This window comes from Mercenaria mercenaria, chromosome 4 (genome assembly GCF_021730395.1).
Source record: "Mercenaria mercenaria strain notata chromosome 4, MADL_Memer_1, whole genome shotgun sequence".
Classification (NCBI taxonomy): Eukaryota; Metazoa; Mollusca; class Bivalvia; order Venerida; family Veneridae; genus Mercenaria; species Mercenaria mercenaria.
The window spans coordinates 1,564,912-1,583,234 of record NC_069364.1 but is presented as its reverse complement, the minus strand read 5'-3'; the positions used below and the strand labels follow the sequence as shown (position 1 = coordinate 1,583,234).

The window sequence follows — 18,323 nt, the reverse complement described above, 5'->3', positions numbered from 1 at the left end:
TGTAAGACATGCAAGAGAGTTTTTATCAAGAACACTAATGATATTTTCTGTTAAGATGTCCAGTATATGAGTAGGAACAAAATACTGTAAAATCATGTATGTTGGTGGGAGACTTAATTTTCCTGTATTTCACAATTGTGTCAATCCACAAAGTTATATCCCAACAAACAAATAAAATTTCTATCTATTTTGTCTTCTAAATTTAAAAATCCATAAATTCATGTTGCTACAAAATGTATGAAATTTATGTCCATGAAATTAATTTTTTTCATAGTATTTCATTTTCATAGACATATTTTGACATTTTTTCACTGCGCATTTTCACCACTTATTGTATTTTTCGCAGATAAAACAAAAAGCAATGAAGACACAAGAGGACAGGGTACAGAAGTTGTCACGACAGGCAGAACATTTAACAAGGGGGACAAACAAAGCAAAATTCCAGCAAGATTTTGATGCATTCTTTGAAAGATGGAAATCCACATTTCAGAAAATTGGTATGTTTCACTAGTTTTTGTTAATGCTAGCGCTATTTTAAATAGTCTTAATTTGAGGGTATTTACCCTAATTTCATTTTCATCAGTATTACATTAGTGGATTTATTACCTCCCTTTTTCACTGGTAATATTGTGATCCTTTCCCCTCCTCCCTGTATCACAAGCAAAACAAGAATGTTGATTTTATTGATTTTTTTCCCCTTTTAAGTTTTGACATGCATTTTGCCAACTAAATCTTTTTCAAAATACTTGTGTTTATAACAGTATTGTTAAGTGTTGGGTACATCTCGAGTGCTTCCCACTAAAATGTATATAAACTTTCTTTGAAATAATCATTTAAATTCCCAATTCTGTCCACGCGTAGACTTCATTTTTGTCCTACATCTAATACAACAGGAGTAAAGGAAACCAACTTTAGGAGGTTATTTACTTGTGAAGAGCAATTTATTTGGTACAGAAGTCAAAGGCAGCTGGACTGTAGAATGGTGTTTAAACTGGCTTCAAATTCTTCCGCTATGTATTTGTTATTCTATATCTGTATACAGAATGAAAAAAAATCTTTATCTGTTTTTATGTTTTTGTTTTTCTGAATGAATGATGATTCCAGCATTTGACTGACAATTTTTATCGATTTTCAAGGTTTTTGATGTTACGTCCCAACAGTTGAGGCTTATTTTGCTTTATGTTTTAACAAAAAATACTGCGGCTCCAGCACTGCTTTATGTTCAAACAACAAACTTCAGTTTGCTTTATGTTTCAACTACAAATGTTGCTTTTTTTATTGGCAAATGTATCATTTCCTGCATTAGCTTTCAAACTCATTAATTTTGAAGTTAAGGATGTTCTTACATAGATATTTTCAACCTCAATATATTTACATTAGGACCTGAGACGTATGTTTTTTTCCATATTTCAAATTTTCATATCTTGTGCCTGATGGATATTGCCAAGTATAAAGAACAAAATTTGTCATTTATAGATAAGAATAGATGCATTTGTAATGAAGAATTATTAGATTTGAATCAAGAAGTATGCACTTGTTCTATCTTAGAATTATATTGCACTCCTTAAGTTGCACAATATTTTTGCTACAGAAGACTTGCAAATTTCTTGATACAAATCAAGCAATAATTTTCTGACTCATATTTAACTGTGATACTTCTTAAATGTAGTGTTAATTGAACAGACAACCTAAAGGGTTGTAGATATAATATATAAACCCTGCTTCATTAACTGTCATTTTTTGTGAAAAAAATAAAATAACTGGTTTATGTTTTAATGTTTTGCTGCATGGCTGCTACTTCAGATACCCAGGAGAGTGAGTAGATCTGTACTAAACTTTATACATGTATTGTACCTGTGTATTGTGAACCTTTGTACTAAGTTTGATGCATACATGAAATAACAATTAACCCCGTGTATATTGTCCATTTTAATTGCTTGGGATAACATGGTGTAATCATAGTATATCATTTTAATAGTTTAAAATAGAATGAGTGACAATTTTATAAAAGATTGTGTAAAAAAGGCCCTAACTTTTTTCGTATTAAATCCTGGTATAACAGAGACTTATTTTACACTGCTTAAGACATTTGTCCCTTGCAGTCCTTAATTGCACCCAAACCTTTCAGATATAATATGCACGTAACTAGCTGGTTTCACTGTAAAGAAAACCACCCAATCCTACTGTTTTTACATGCTTTAAAATGCTCAATAACGTTAACCTGTTCTGAAGCAGAAACAGTCTGGCTATAACCTTACCCTGTCCTATGTAGCTTGATACCTAAGTTCAAACCCAGCTTAGCTTGATGTGAAAAACAGCTCAATTTAACTTAAAGATTATACAGAAAGATACACTAAGAGAGACTAGAAGAGGCTGGTGTGTTCATTATCCCTCAGAAAACTAAGTTCAATGGTGTATATTGGAATCACATTGAGGCTAGGTGGTCTATTGTAAAAAGTTTGTGGAGGGAACAACTTTCCATGTTTTATGGGGTTTCCAGTGAAACTTCATACATGTCATCACCATGAAATGTTGTTGGTCAAGACAAATTTTTCATGGGTGGATGAAGTTGGGAGTACAGGGGCATGTCTGAAACTTGGCTAGTTTTTTAAAAACATTTTTGTCCATATTTTGCCAACTGGTTACTATTACGGCATGCACTATTGTCTTTATTCAGTGCATGTTTGAATGTTGTATTTTAGGTATTTAAAGTTTATTTCAGCAGTTATTGTTGCATGATGTAAACACCATTTGAGCAAAACTAACACTGTTTGTCAATTATTAAAAACTTAAACTAACAGATTTTATAACATATTTCACGTAATATATAATTAAGACCACCTTAAATGCGAAGGGAAATAATCATTGTTCTGCTCATGTTGGTTAATCTATTATAATAATAATAATAATAAAATCTTTATTTAATGAAGGTAACATACAAAGTGTACATAACATGAAAATGAAACATAAACTAGTTAATCAGTTAGTTGGTAGACAATTTTGGGATCAGATTGTTTTGGCCTATGGCTGTTCAGTTTTATTCAATGATTACACATGGTCTAGTGACAATCTGTCTCGTTTTTAGGGTCATAAGGTCAATGTTAACTAAAGGGTGAGGGGTGTTGCACATTTCATTACCTCTCATAGGCAGACTGGATCAAACTTGAGGGGTTTTGCACATTTCATTACCTCTCATGGACAGACTGGATCAAACTTGAGGGGTGTTGCACATTTCATTACCTGTGTTGCATATTTCATTACCTCACATGGACAGACTGGATCAAACTTTAGGGGTGTTGCACATTTCATTACCTCTCATGGACAGACTGGATCAAACTTGAGGGGTGTTGCACATTTCATTACCTGTGTTGCACATTTCATTACCTCACATGGACAGACTGGATCAAACTTGAGGGGTGTTGCACATTTCATTACCTCTCATGGACAGACTGGATCAAACTTGAGGGGTGTTGCACATTTCATTACCTCTCATGCACAGAATGGATCAAACTTGAGGGGTGTTGCACATTGCATTACCTCTCATGGACAGACTGGATCAAACTTGAGGGGTGTTGCACATTTCATTACTCATGGACTGACTGGATCCAACTGAATCTGTGCTATTTTGCTTGGTTGCATTCCAAAGGATGTTCTTATAAATTTATTACATATTCCGTTAACTCTGTCAGACTATTGAGCGAATCAGAATCATATATGTTATGCAAACAACAATTTTGAAATATATCCTATGACTGTGCTTACATTATTTAATTCAATTAAGCAAACCAAAGCCATGATATATATACTACTGAGCTTGATTTGTTTGATGTTTAAATTGCTTTAGGAAAATTACATCAAAAGTTGTAACCACAGAATTTATGAATTATTAATAATGTGTAGCTGTCAGTTTTCCAGAAATCAAATAATTTTGCTTTATTTCAGGTGAACGGCAGAAAAAGTTAACAGAGGCCCTGGAGAGGGCGCCACCAAAGGCTTATTTGGAGGCGAGGGAAGCGTTGCTAAGGTGGTTACATAATAATGAAGAAGTTCTCGTCTCAGAGAAATTCTGTATCAAAGATCTTCCAATAATGGAAAAACAGCTTAAGCAATTTAAAGTAAGTTTTGTAGAAAAGAGTTGTAGAGGCTTGTAAAATTGATTTTGAAGAGTATATGCTTTGAAATCATTTAATTTCATGGGCATAACATTTCGTGGTTTTGTTCAAAGTGGAAGTTTCTTTTTGGATTTCAGATTGTAAAAACAAAATTAAAGGGACTAATTTGTGGGTTTTGGGGGATTTAATTCAGCAACCATGAAATTCTCGAAAATTGGTCCTTCATGAATGATAAAAATTTCACAGAAGTTTTTAGTTCACTCATTCATTGGTTGTGTATGCTTATATTTGGCATATAAGCAGTTTTACTAAAGTAGTTCTTAGAAGGCTTTTGTTGTTTTGTGAAGATGAAATACTGACTACAAGAAGAAAGATAATCAAACGCCTTTGTATTTCCCCCAACAGACATTAGGAGAAGACCTTCGTGAGCAGAGAACCAGTAGAGATTACATCAGCAAAACAGGAAATGACCTCATCTTGAAAGCGCCCTCTAGTGAGAAAGCTGAGAAATTGGAGGCTGATCTAAAAATAGTAACAAAGAAATGGAACAGTGTCTCTGCGGCCATGGAAACCAGAATAAATGAGTTAGAGACTGCAGTTGAACAGTTAAAGGAATATGAGGTATATAGAGAGTGTTTTTAACTCCAAAATTTTAATATTCTGATGATGTTGCTTACATGAATTAGCAGAAATTAATAAATAGATTCTCCTTTCTGAGATTGATGTGCTAGTGAAGTCTGCGTCAGTATTTGAATTGATGATTTCTTCAGCTCCTACCTGGCAATGTGTTCAAATGTCAGTGTTCCTGGATGTGCATGTTTTCCTTACTGTCAAGTTCAGCTACTTCAGTATGGAGAACATCCTGTACTACTTGACCAGAAAATTTTATTGAAGGGACTTTCTGGATGTTTGAAGTACCTGTGCTCTACTTCCAATTGCTTCCAATTTTTATGCACAGAAAAAGTTAACACTAGCCAGAAGTGCATTATTAGTCCCCTGCCGATTGAGAAAACAGTATTTGGGACTAAATCTTTTGCTTTTCTGTCCATCTTTCTGTCCCTCCACATTTACTTACCCGGTTCATAACTCCTGTCATCCAAGAAGGCATTTTAATATCACTTGGCATAAATGTTTCTTATACTGAGACAGTGTGTAGTGCATAGTACCTAGACCCTTCATTCAGATGATTAGGTTAAGACATGCCATTATGGCACCCAAATAGTGTCATGCGCACATTCTTTTACATGTTTATCTTGGTGAAACTTCTGATTTTCTTTTCTTGCAGACACAAAGGGAAGGCCTGATGACGTGGATGAGGGAGATGGATATTTTCCTTCATGCCGAGGACCCGACGAAGGGAGACCTTCCGACACTACAAGCACAACTTAACGAGAGCACGGAGGCCCAGAATGATATAAAAACATTACAGAAAAACATGGACAACATTAATCACTTATATAGAAGCTTATCATTAAACACGGAGCCAACTTTCGGTGCTAAACTGACAAAAGAAGTGGAAGAATTAAATTCTCATTGGAATAAAGTGCTTACACTTGCTGAACAGCAGCACGCGAGGTTGAAAGGATCGTTAGATTCTAGTGAGGAGATATACAATGAGATTAAAGCTATTATAACATGGCTCGAGCCGATTAAAGAGGATATATCTCATAAGGACTATTCAGTGGAAAGTTTGAATGATTTACAAGTGAAAAATAGGAAATTTAAGGTAAATATTTCATTGAACCTTCCGTCTGTCCTTCCCCTTTGTTGAAGAACACTTAGGCACAGCTCTTTGTAGCAACCTCAAACTTGGTAGGCAGGTTGGTCATCACTGGCAGAAGACATCTACTGATTTTGGGATTGGATGCTCAAAGGTTAAGGTTACGGTGACCCTGAGCTGAAGATCAGTTTCTGAATGATAACTGAAGAATCCTTTGGCTTAAAGTCATCAAACTTCATTGAACAATTGTTTGTAGTCAGTAGATGACCCCTTTTTGTTTGGGAGTAATTAGGTGAAGGTCACAGTAACCCACACACTGAAAACAGTTTCTGCTCAATGCAGTGAAAGAAGGCTTTGACCTAAAGTTGTCAAACTTCTTAGGTTGATTTACTGTGGTCAGAAGATAAAGCTATTTGTTTTGGAGGTCAGTAGGTCAAAGTTCTAGGTCACATTGACCTTGAGACTGAAAATGGTTTCCACTGAGTAACTTAAGAACCCTTTAGCCTACTGTCTTCAGACTTCAAAAGATGATTGACTGTGGTAAGCAGATGACCTGTATTGTTTTGGATCAGGTCAAAGTCCAAGGTCACAATGAACTTGACACTGAAAACCGTTTCAGCTCAATAAATAAAGAAAGCTTTGGCTTGCTGTTCATTATCTTCACAGGATGATTGCATGTGGTCAGTAGATGACCCTTAACATGTTTGGTATGGGTAGGTCAGAGGGTAAGATCATACTGATCTCGGGACTGAAAATGGTACAGACCATAATGGGGGACATACATGTTTTACAAAGAGGTCTTCTTTTTACTTTTAGAATTATTTTTTTAAAACACCAGGAAATAAGTTTAGTCTGACAGAAATTCAAATTTTCAGTATTGTAAATCACTACTCAAAGGCATTTTGACCCAACGTCATAAATTGCTCCCCAGGTCTGTTACATTATGTTTGCCGTATATGTACAGAACTCTTGTAAATGTGACTGATTCCTTCCTGTTTTTTCACAAGTATTCTAACTACATTTCGTATCATTTTCTGACCTTGTATTTCAGAGTTTGAAGATAGAGATGGTAGAGAAAGACACAGAAGTAACCAAGCTGAACGAGACAGCCAATGAGATGTTGAGTAAGGCTCCGTCAGGGTCTTTACAGGATCTAGCAAGGTCGTTGATGCGTATGAATACATTATGGACACACACGTATCAACAAGTAGATCACTATTACAGGCTGTTCTCAAGTTCAGACCAGAGCTGGAGACAGTTCAAAGGTACACCACTCAGTTTTGTTGTCGGTCTGGCCGCTTAGCTCAGTAGAGAGAACACAGATCTACGGATCGTGGGGTCCTGAGTTTGATCCCCAGGCAGTATGTTCTTCATGACAATTCGATAAAAGACATTGTGTCTGAAATCATTCGTCCTCCACCTCAGACTCACGTGGTGAAGTTGGCATTTACTTGCAGAGAACAGGTTTGTACTGGTACAGAATCCAGGGACACTGGTTAGGTTAACTGCCTGCCATTACAATATTGAAATTCTGTTGAAAAATGAAAAACCTAAAAACAAACAAAATCAGTTTTGTTGTCACAAGTTTTTGCAGTCATTTGATAAATTAAATGCTGAGTTACTGTACATGTATCTAATAAACTAAAATCTAGAGAACTACAGATTGGCCCTGTAATGGTATTTCTACATATTTTGGTGGTGTAGATAATATGTAACAGTTGTATAAAGTCTGTGCATACAGTTTGAAATAAAATATTTCAACTTTGATACTGAAATACCAGAACCACCCATGCAGTAGTTTTAATCACTGGATTTCAACAAAACATATGCACAGTTTCATATATATCCATATAAGGAAATTTTTATTGTATACATGTCATTGCATCAGTTATTAACAAGCTGGTTACAAGTTTTTACTTAAGCATATAAATGGCTCATGGATGTATTTGGAAAAAGTCCATAAACATTCTGTAAAATCAGTTAGCTTCATGGGCATGAAATTTCACGTTTTTTTTTGCCGAAACGGCTGTTTTTGCAGGGACAGGCATTCATTGTTTCCAGATGTTGATGATAAAATGAAGGGGAATATTATTGAACAAACAGCATTGGCTCAAAGCCATAGGCTCTCATTAAAACAGTTAAATCAGCTATTTAAATTATTTTGGGATTTAATTACTTAGACCGATTCAACAACAAACCATGAAAATTAGTCCCCCACAAATATTAATTTCACAGTACATGGTTTAACTAATTTTGGCCTATATTAACCCTTAACCTGCTATATTTATACAATGGACTGGTCCATCTTTCAATTTGGACAGTACCACTTATTACTCAAAGGGATTTTCACTGAAAATTTACTGACTGAATAGCGAACAGTGCAGACCATGATCAGACTGCACGGATGTGCAGGCTGATCTTGCTCTGCACTGGTTGCAAAGGCAGAATCATCTGCCGCCAGCAGGCTATGGGTTAATGATGGTTAAAGATATAAAAGTAACTTTGTCATGTGTTAGACATGGTAGGAGTGAAATAAAGTGGTATTACTGTAGAGTTATAAAGCATTGATGTTAATAAATTCAATATAGAAAGACACCTGTATAATACCCTCTGTTTATCATTACATTGTAGTTTTTCAGTTAACAAATAAGGTATTATTAAGATGATTAGGAAGAAGTGTGGCTTACTGTGAATCTGCTTGGAAATATCATATTTAATACCAAATATTTATCAAATGAAATGTTTTACTTTCAGCTGCTATTGATGAAGAAACACGGTACCTTGATCGTTTGGAGAGTAAAATACGACGATCTGCATCATCAAGTGCTGATGCTGAGGAAATCTCAGAACAGATGGATGTAAGTAAAAAAAAAAAAATAAATAAATTGATCCAACTTCACACTTTTTGAAGTGCCCCTCACCCCTGTAGGTTCGAACTCGTACTAAGGGTGTGGAATTCTTTCATGTGAAGAAGCCATCCAAGCTTCTACCTTGTGTCACTTTGACATTAAAACAAATATTTTCCATGTTGCTTTGTCAAAGCCAAAACCCTGGTCAATGTTGCTTTGTCAGAGCCCAAACCCTTGTCCATGTTGCTTTGCCAGAACCTAAACACTTGACCATGTTGCTTTGTCAGAGCCCAGAACTTTGTCCATGTTGCTTTGTCAGAGCCCATACCCTTGTTCATCTTGCTTTGTCAGAGGCCAAACCCTTGTTCATCTTGCTTTGTCAAAGTCAAACCCTTATTCATCTTGCTTTGTTAGAGGCCAAACCCTTGTCCATGTTGCTTTGTCAAAGTCAAACCCTTATTCATCTTGCTTTGTTAGAGGCCAAACCCTTGTCCATGTTGCTTTGTCAAAGTCAAACCCTTATTCATCTTGCTTTGTTAGAGGCCAAACCCTTGTCCATGTTGCTTTGTCAAAGTCAAACCTTATTCATCTTGCTTTGTTAGAGGCCAAACCCTTGTCCATGTTGCTTTGTCAAAGTCAAACCCTTATTCATCTTGCTTGTTGAGGATTCAGTGCGCAACAAACCCTTTCCTGTTTGGGCCTTCTTTGTCAAAGTCAAACCCTTATTCATCTTGCTTTGTTAGAGGCCAAACCCTTGTCCATGTTGCTTTGTCAAAGTCAAACCCTTATTCATCTTGCTTTGTTAGAGGCCAAACCATTGTTCATCTTGCTTTGTCAGAGGCCAAACCCTTGTCCATGTTGCTTTGTCAGAGGCTAAACTCTTGTTCATGTTCCTTTGTCAGAATCCAAACCCTTATTCAGTTTTCTTTGTCAGAATCCAAACCCTTGTTCATCTTGCTTTGTTAGAGGCCAAACCCTTGTCCATGTTGCTTTGTCAGAGGCTAAACTCTTGTTCATGTTCCTTTGTCAGAATCCAAACCCTTATTCAGTTTGCTTTGTCAGAGGCCAAACCCTTGTCCATGTTGCTTTGTCAGAGGCTAAACTCTTGTTCATGTTCCTTTGTCAGAATCCAAACCCTTATTCAGTTTGCTTTGTCAGAGGCCAAACCCTTGTCCATGTTGCTTTGTTAGGGGCTAAACTCTTGTTCATGTTACTTTGTCAGAATCCAAACCCTTATTATCCCCCCACCAAAGGTGAAGGGGATATTAGAAATGCTCTCCGTCCGTCCGTCCGTCCGTGCGTCCGCAACGATCTTTGTCCGGACCATAACTCCAAAAGTACTTGAGGGATTTTCTTCAAACTTCATACACTGATAGAACACATTGGGAGGAAGTGCAGTGTGCAAGAACAATAACTCTACCTTGCCTATTTTTTGAGTTATTCCCCTTTATCTTATTTTCTTAAAAAATTTTGTCCGGAGCATAACTCCAAAAGTACTGGAGGGATTTTCTTCAAACTTCATACACTGATAGAACACATTGGGAGGAAGTGCAGTGTGCAAGAACAATAACTCTACCTTGCCTATTTTTTGAGTTATTCCCCTTTATCATATTTTCTTAAAACATTTTGTCCGGAGCATAACCCCAAAAGTACTGGAGGGATTTTCTTCAAACTTCATACACTGATAGAACACATTGGGAGGAAGTGCAGTGTGCAAGAACAATAACTCTACCTTGCCTATTTTTTGAGTTATTCCCCTTTATCATATTTTCTTAAAAAAATTTGTCCGGAGCATATCTTCTTCATGCATGGAGGGATTTTGATATATCTCGGCACAAATGTTTACCACCACGAGGCGGAGTGTCATACGCAAGAACCAGGTCCCTATGTCTAAGGTCAAGGTCACACTTAGAGGTCAAAGGATACAAGAATAAAAACCTTGTCCGGAGCATTTCTTCTTCATGCATTGAGGGATTTTGATATAACTTGGCACAAATGTTCACCACCACGAGACGGAGTGTCATGTGCAAGATCCAGGTCACTAGGCCTAAGGTCAAGGTCACACTTAGAGGCCAAAGGTCAGATACAAGAATGACTTTGTCCGAAGCATTTCTTCTTCATGCATAGAGGGATTTTGATGTAACTTGGCACAATTATACACCATCATGAGACGAAGTGTCATGCGCAGTTCCCTTCTTTAGAATTACTTCCCTTTGTTGTTACTTTAAATAGCTTTTATTGTAACTTTTTCATTACTAGTCGTAGGGAAAAATCGAGACCACTTTTCTGTAGTACAACAAACATGCTAAATCCAATTTTGAGGTGTAATTTGACCAGTCTCTTCCTGATAAAGATTTTTGTGTGGACTTGCAATTTTTTTTTTTTTTTTTTTTTTTTTTTTTTTTTTTTTTTTTTTTTTTTAAAGATTAACTTCCCTTAGTTGTTACTATAAATAACTTATATTGTAACATTTTTATAATTGACCCTAGGGAAAAAACAAGACCACTTTTCTGTGGTACAGCATATATGTTACTCTCCAGTTTTAGGTGTATTTTATTAATTTTATTATATATAAGGTATCTCTACCTAGTAAGGAGTTTTTTTGTGGACTTTAAAAAACAAAAGACTTACAATGATTACTAAACAACAACAAAATTAACATTCCATTTGCAAATACAGCTGCTAGAGTAAAGAAATTTGCTTTGACGGGCATATATTGTGACATTCTGGCACTCTTGTTCCCTGTTAGCTTTCCATTCCTTCTTTTTACAGTAGCCATATAGAAAAACATCATAGCTATACTCTTCATGAAAATTAATAAAATTTAGCAGTAAACCACCTCACTACTGACTTATTCTTTCTTCCACATCTTAAAACCCCTGATGCGGACCACATCCTTCAATTATGATATGCCCGGTGGGGGGATTAGCCATGTCTGACATGGCTCTTGTTCAGTTTGCTTTGTCAGAGGCCAAAACCTTGTCCATGTTGCTTTTTCAGAGACTAAACCTATGTTCATGCTGTTTTGTCAAAGCCCAAACCATTGTTGCTTTGTCAGAGCCAGACCCTTGTCCATGTTGCTTTGTCAATCTATTGTCCATGTTGCTTTGTTAGAGCTTGACATCCAATTCCATTTTATCGTCATTGTTCTGTGTAATAGTAACATAAGAGTCCAGTTGATTTCTGTCAGTAGCCAGTACTTAATTTAACTTCATTTGTGTACAGGGTATTAATTCATTTATAAACCCGGCAAGGTCAATGCGTATGTCCTTGACCTTATCTGAAACAGATCAAAGAGATTCCAGGGGTCCCTTTGCCATGTACTGGTCAATGGATTAAATGGATACTGTCCAACTTATGGTCAAAAGAAACCAATTAAAATTGTTTGTTTGATAGCATGAGTAGCAGCTGGTATTTGTCTCTATTGACCTTTACTCTGCTAAACTTCTATAATGAACTTGTCCATCTTTCATTTTGGACGTTGAAAGGGTTACTTACCAAACAGATACTGACTGAATGGCGAATGGTGCAGATCTTGATCAGACTGCATGGGTAAGCAGGCTGATCATGATGTACTCTGGTCGCAAAGGCAGAATCATTGGTGTCCAGCATGGTAAGGGGTAAAAAAAGTTTTGCAGTTTGATAAGAACATACTTCAACATCCCGGTAATTAAGAAATTACACCACTTCACTTTAACAGGTAAAATTGTAGATAACTTCATCGCCAGGTGAAATAAGTATTTTATTTCATATATATATTCTAATAGCTATGATATATTTCAAACAATTTGACATGCAGTAAACAAATTTAATAGATTTTGTGGTTTTGGCGCAAAAAAAAGCATGTGGTAAAGATAAATGTTTAGATAACGGGGAATCATATTTTTTGAGTAAGGTTTTCATAAACCACAATGAGATGTTAGTTTTGCTATTAATAAGATGTTTAATGGGGATGATAAATTCAAATTATAATCGGGATTAATTTATGATTGTGGATTTTAATGTAACTACAATTTTGAAATGTGAGCAAAATATTTTTTTTGCACTTTTCGAAAATGTAATATTTCTGAAAGTTAACAGTTATAGGACAAAAAATCTTGAAGTAGAAATTTTAACAATTTTTTTGGACAGACTTAAATAAGACATTTATTTTCATAAATTTGCAAAGTTTTGACTTGTTTACTGAATTGTCCACCTACACAACCATGATGTATATTTTAGATTGTTAAATGCATTGTCTTGCCAAGAGAAATACTTGTTGTAGATGTGGAAATCATAACTGCAGATAGATATGTGTAAATAACTGACGATATAAAAGAGAATATAAACAGATCATAATTGCATTTAATGATATATTTAATGTTACAGAATTTTATGTTGCTGTAAATTAATCAAGTAACTTTCTTTGTTTGCTGTTGTTAACTTCATCAGAACCAGAAAATGAATTTCTTACATTTTGAAATGCTGTATTTTTTATATGTTTATTTTGTCTAAGCATTAAGAAAGGATTGTTTATTGAATGTTAGGCAGCAGTTTTGGGAGCTTTGATGGATTTTACACAAAAATGCACAAAGTGCATGAAAGTGCGTGTTCTAAAATTTCACCAGTTCTATTGATGTTGGCCATACGATTATGTGCATGATTACATGCTTTTGGATTTTTGCCCGTTATTGTAGGATATGGAATCGTATTTAAGCCAGCACTCATCGGAGAATCGGGCGACAATCGAGGAACTTAAGCAGGAAATGATAGTGAATAGCATTCTCACAGATCTCATCAGAACAGAGTCGGAACAATATGTGAAGAGATTGGATACACTAGAAAAACAGGTAAGTTGTTTTTTGTCCATAAAATGTAAGTTGTTACTAAGTAAGTGGGAGTGTCTCCATTGTGTAATGTTTTAGTTTATACAATTTATTTTACATGGATTATAGGGAAGAAGAACTTTCATTAACTACAGTTGGTGACTGCTTCCTGGTTTTTCAGGTGCCCTTGATTATTAATTACTGGGTTTGTTTGTGACCCTCTAAAGAAATATGTGGGGTCAAAATGGAGGGTGGGGCATTAGTCGAGTCCCCATATTTATCATACTTACCCCCACATACTTCCGTGGAGGGTCACTAACAAACCCTATAATTGATTTGTTTTATCGACCACTTATCTATAGCCTTGGTCAACATGAAAATGTACTGACCCTCCACAGTAATATAGGGGGTCACCACTTGACATCTTTTTATGCCCCTGAAGGTGGGCATTTTAAAATCCCACTGTCCATCTGTCTTTGCGTGCGTGTGTCTATATAAATTCTTGTCCAGGCTGTAAATCTGCCATTCATAAAGGGATTTTGAAATAACTTGGCATAAATGTTTACCATAATTAGACGATATGTCGTGCGCAAGACGCAGACCCCTAGCTCCAAGGTCAAGGTCACAATTAGAAGTCAAAGGTTAAAATAGGGTCTGTTTGGTGTCTGGTTCATTATTCTGCCATTCATCAAGGGATTTTGAAATTACTTGGCATCAGTGTTCCCTGTAATGAGGCGATGTGTAATGTGCAAGACCCAGACCTCTAGCTCAAAAGGTCAAGGTCACACTTAGAAGTCAAATGTAAACATGGTCTGTTTCTTGTCTGATCCATAACTGCCATTTATGAAGGGATTTGAAAATAATTTGACACAACTGTTAACCATATTGAGAATTGTGTCATGCTTATGACCCAGGTCTCTCAGGTCAAGGTCAAGGTCACGAAATGATTCATACCTAAACTAGTCTGGCATATTTTGCGAAGACAACTGTAGCATTCTTGGGCATGCTTCGGGGGCATTGTCACTAATAGTGACAGCTCTTGTTATCTAATAAAAATGTTAGAATTTTATTGGAGGGAAAACACGAGGTTGGGAGTGCAGTCAAATTCAACTATTCAACTCTTTGCAGGATTTGAACCTGTAACTTCTGGGCCAGGAGTTGGATGCTGTAACCTAGTACCACTGTGCCACCTGTCACTTTCCCTTCAACACTTGTGTTAAGTTCTTGGTTCCCGGCTTATGAATAAATTAATGGTGAAGAGATAACACAGATCTTTGACAGAAGTTGTGCTAGTTGTCATATGACATTCCTTATTATACCTAACAAAGTATCAGTTGAAAGATCTAGATATTTTTAATATGTTGAATTAAAAGAATATTATTTTCTGTTTTTAACTGATTTCACTATAAAATCTATAAGAAGATCCTTTGGAAGCAAAGAATGCAGCCAAGCAAAATAAGAGGTGACTGGGTTTGACTGAGTCTGGTCTTGAAATTTGAAACACCCCACAGACTCCCTAGCACCAGCTGAAGCAAAAATCTGTTACACATTAACATTGAATGGACTGCAAGTACAAGTTCTGTTGTTCGTATTTCAGGCAAGAGAAAAAATAAAGCAGTTAGAAGAGTCGATTAATGAATCCCAGGCTGTAGAGAAACAGTTACTGGATATGTCACAGTGGATGACAGAGGTCAACAAAGAAATACAGAACCGTCTTGACGCTGATGTCCTTGCTGGAGACGTACCGGAGGAGAGTGAGGTAGGTTGTTGCCGTGATACTCAGATTATTATTATTTAAGTTCTTTGAAGGAGAGATCTATTGCTTTGAATAACACAAAGCATCTTTTGCCTGATACAAAACAAGGCTATGTGCATTACAGGAAGCTAAATCCAGTCTATATTTTTCAGTTAACCCATATCTTGATGAAATTTTATCTTTGAGAAGGTATTTATAGTTCATCAGAAGAGAATTTTTTAAGTAAAGGGGAACAACTACTGTTGTTTACTGAATTTGATTTAGCAAGGATAACCTTCCATGTTCTTACATGTGATATTTTTCCAGTTGAACAGTTTGGCATAATTAGACAGAGTAAAAATCTGAATTATTTTAGATCTGCCAGGTCACAGATATACTTGTCTTGCTTCAATGAAATGTGGTATGAGTGGTAAACATGACATACGAGTTGGAGACATAAGATATGAGAGGGAGGCATTAGGTATGAGAGGGAGAGAATGAGATATGAGTGGGAGAGATGAGATATGAGTGGGAGAGACTTGAGGTATGAGTGGGGATATGAGGTACGAGTGGGGGAGAGACTTTAGGTATGAGAGGGAGACATGAGGTATGAGTGGGAGACATGAGGTATGAGAGGGAGACATGAGAGGGAGACATGAGGTATGAGTGGGAGAGACTTGAGGTATGAGTGGGGATATGACGTACAAGTGGGGGGAGAGACACGAGATATGAGAGGGAGACATGAGGTATGCGTGGGAGAGATGAGGTACAAGTGGGAGAGAAGAGGTTTGAGTGGGAGAGACTTGAAGTATGAGTGCGGGACATGAGGTACGAGTGGGAAACATGAGGTATGAGTGGGAGACAGGAGGTATGAGTGGGAGAGACATGAGGTATGAGTGGGAGAGACATGAGGTACGAGTGGGGGACATTGGGTACGATTGGGAGACATGAGGTATGAGTGGTGGACATTGGGTACAAGTGGGAGACATGAGATATGAGTGGGAGAAATGAGGTATGAGTGGGGGACATGATGTACGAGTCGGAGAGACATGAGATAGTGGGGGAGACGTGGTATGAGCAGGATACTTTGGTATGAATGGGAGACAGGCTTTTCCTAATAGCGGTGTCTGGATATAATAAGATTGTTAGCAAGTGTATGTTGTATTATAATTGTTATGAAAGTCTATTATACTTCAGCAAATGAAAGAAGAATTTCGTCAACAAGACGACGTGATTAAGGCTCTAGAGAAACAATCAGAGAAGTACAAGGCTGAGGGGAAACAAGAGGCGGCCAGCAGGCTCGACTATCAACTTCAAATGGCCAAGGTATATTCTTCATACTGCCATTGCACCATACAGCTTGCTAAATAGTATTTGACAACACAACCCACTGCAAATTAAGACTTGGTTTTAGTACTTACCGTTGTTCTATTTTGATATGCTTTTTGAAAAGTTTATTTAAATACTTTAATAATCTGTCATTAAAAACTGAGAATTTATGCTTTATATGCTGGTTTGGAACATTTCACCAAGGTAATATTGAGGGCACTGCTTGGAAGTTGAAGGTCACAGTATAAATTATTCAGTAGACCGTCAGTCTATTATTGATAGTTTTTCAGAGTTTGTTAAATTAACTTGTTTACAGAGGCATCTGGGAGACCTGAATGTGAAGTTTCAAAAGTTCCAACGTCCTGCTGACTTTGAGCCAAAGCAGAGCCACGTTAAACGTGAACTTGATGGCATACAGGAGAGGATATACCTGCTCGAGATTCACGGGGATGATCTCGACCAGTTACAAGATAAACATGACCAATGTATGGTAGGTGATCAGTGTTAATACTGTACAAGCAAAAATTTTCACTGGGTTAAAATTTCGCGAGTTTGAAATTTTGAGTATGTTCGCAAGGTTTAATATGCCCGAAATTACAAAAATGGTATCATACTTGAATTTGAGTTATATTTATGGTGAATACTTACAAGATGGTTAATTTTCGCAGGATGTAGGGTCTCGTGAAAATTTCTGCTTTTACAGTAGATGATGATATTGAATACCTTGACACTTCTCAGCAAGAAACAACTTTAGTTTCGTTTAATCTTCGATCAGGGTGATAGAAATCTCTTTCCAGTTGAAAAAACGTGTAAAAAATAGGCATTGTATTTGAGTATTTACAGACTGGCAAAGATGATACTGATTGTGTAAAATCTCTTATGATTTATTGGGAATTGAACAAAAATTTGACAGAATATGATAAATTTTAGGTATGCCAAACGATGTTGAATTGCAATTTATGGAGTAACTTGATAATATAGAATTTACTGTAAAAAGACATATTTTTGTTGGGTCATAATTTCATGAATTTGAAATTTTGAGTATGTTCGCATGGTTTAATATTGGTGAAATTGTTAAAATGTTATCCTACTTGAATTAGAATTTTACTAATATTCATGTGAGGATTAATTTTCGTGAGATGTAGGGCCTTGCGAATATAGCGAAAATTAAACCCTTGCAAACATTTCTCCTTTTACAGTAATAAAGTACGCTTTTTTAAAGAAATTTATTTGAACTGGAAGAAAAAAACAAAATCCTGCTACATGAAAAGTTATTTTTGAGTGCAAGGACAGACAGTTTTGAACTTGTTTTACAAAATATTTATTACAGAAATTCTACACAACAATGAGTGAGTTAAAATCTGAAGTTGAGTATGTGATCAAAACAGGAAGACATATTGTTGAGAAAAAACAAGTGGACTTTCCTGATAAACTCAACAAACAACTGGATGCCTTGAAGCAACAGTTTAATGTCATTGGTGCTCAGGTATGTATGTTTAATCTAAGTTATTTGATATTGAAAAAATTCTTATATACATTGAGGCTTTTAAATTTTAAGTTTGTTAGTATCTTTTAAAGACTTAAAACAGCAACAACTGAGGTTTAATGTTGAAGGCTACCACAAATTAGTAGATACTAGTTTACATTGAAGCACATGCAAAAGTTCTTTCTACAGTAATTATCTAGAAATTAAGTAAGAAATAGAAATACATCTGAATGTCTCCAGATTATTATGGTTTTGAAACTTAGCTGGGTTAAAACAAGTCGGAGAAA

At 36.1% G+C, this 18,323-nt stretch overlaps 1 protein-coding gene across 10 annotated transcripts in view; it reads left to right on the top strand.

Annotated features, from left to right (window-relative positions):
* LOC123552588 (dystrophin-like) overlaps nucleotides 1–18,323 on the top strand; it is a 253,635-nt gene that overhangs the window by 77,321 nt on the left and 157,991 nt on the right. For 9 of the 10 annotated variants that reach the window (XM_053540095.1, XM_053540089.1, XM_053540088.1 and 6 more), the window contains 12 exons: nucleotides 347–497; nucleotides 1,804–1,815; nucleotides 3,943–4,115; nucleotides 4,518–4,733; nucleotides 5,398–5,838; nucleotides 6,884–7,097; nucleotides 8,587–8,690; nucleotides 13,358–13,510; nucleotides 15,084–15,245; nucleotides 16,419–16,547; nucleotides 16,867–17,040; nucleotides 17,881–18,036. In XM_053540095.1, the coding sequence (XP_053396070.1) occupies nucleotides 347–497; nucleotides 1,804–1,815; nucleotides 3,943–4,115; nucleotides 4,518–4,733; nucleotides 5,398–5,838; nucleotides 6,884–7,097; nucleotides 8,587–8,690; nucleotides 13,358–13,510; nucleotides 15,084–15,245; nucleotides 16,419–16,547; nucleotides 16,867–17,040; nucleotides 17,881–18,036 (2,085 nt within the window). The remainder of the gene's footprint in view (nucleotides 1–346; nucleotides 498–1,803; nucleotides 1,816–3,942; nucleotides 4,116–4,517; nucleotides 4,734–5,397; nucleotides 5,839–6,883; nucleotides 7,098–8,586; nucleotides 8,691–13,357; nucleotides 13,511–15,083; nucleotides 15,246–16,418; nucleotides 16,548–16,866; nucleotides 17,041–17,880; nucleotides 18,037–18,323) is intronic. The other variant, XM_053540090.1, reaches the window with a different exon arrangement.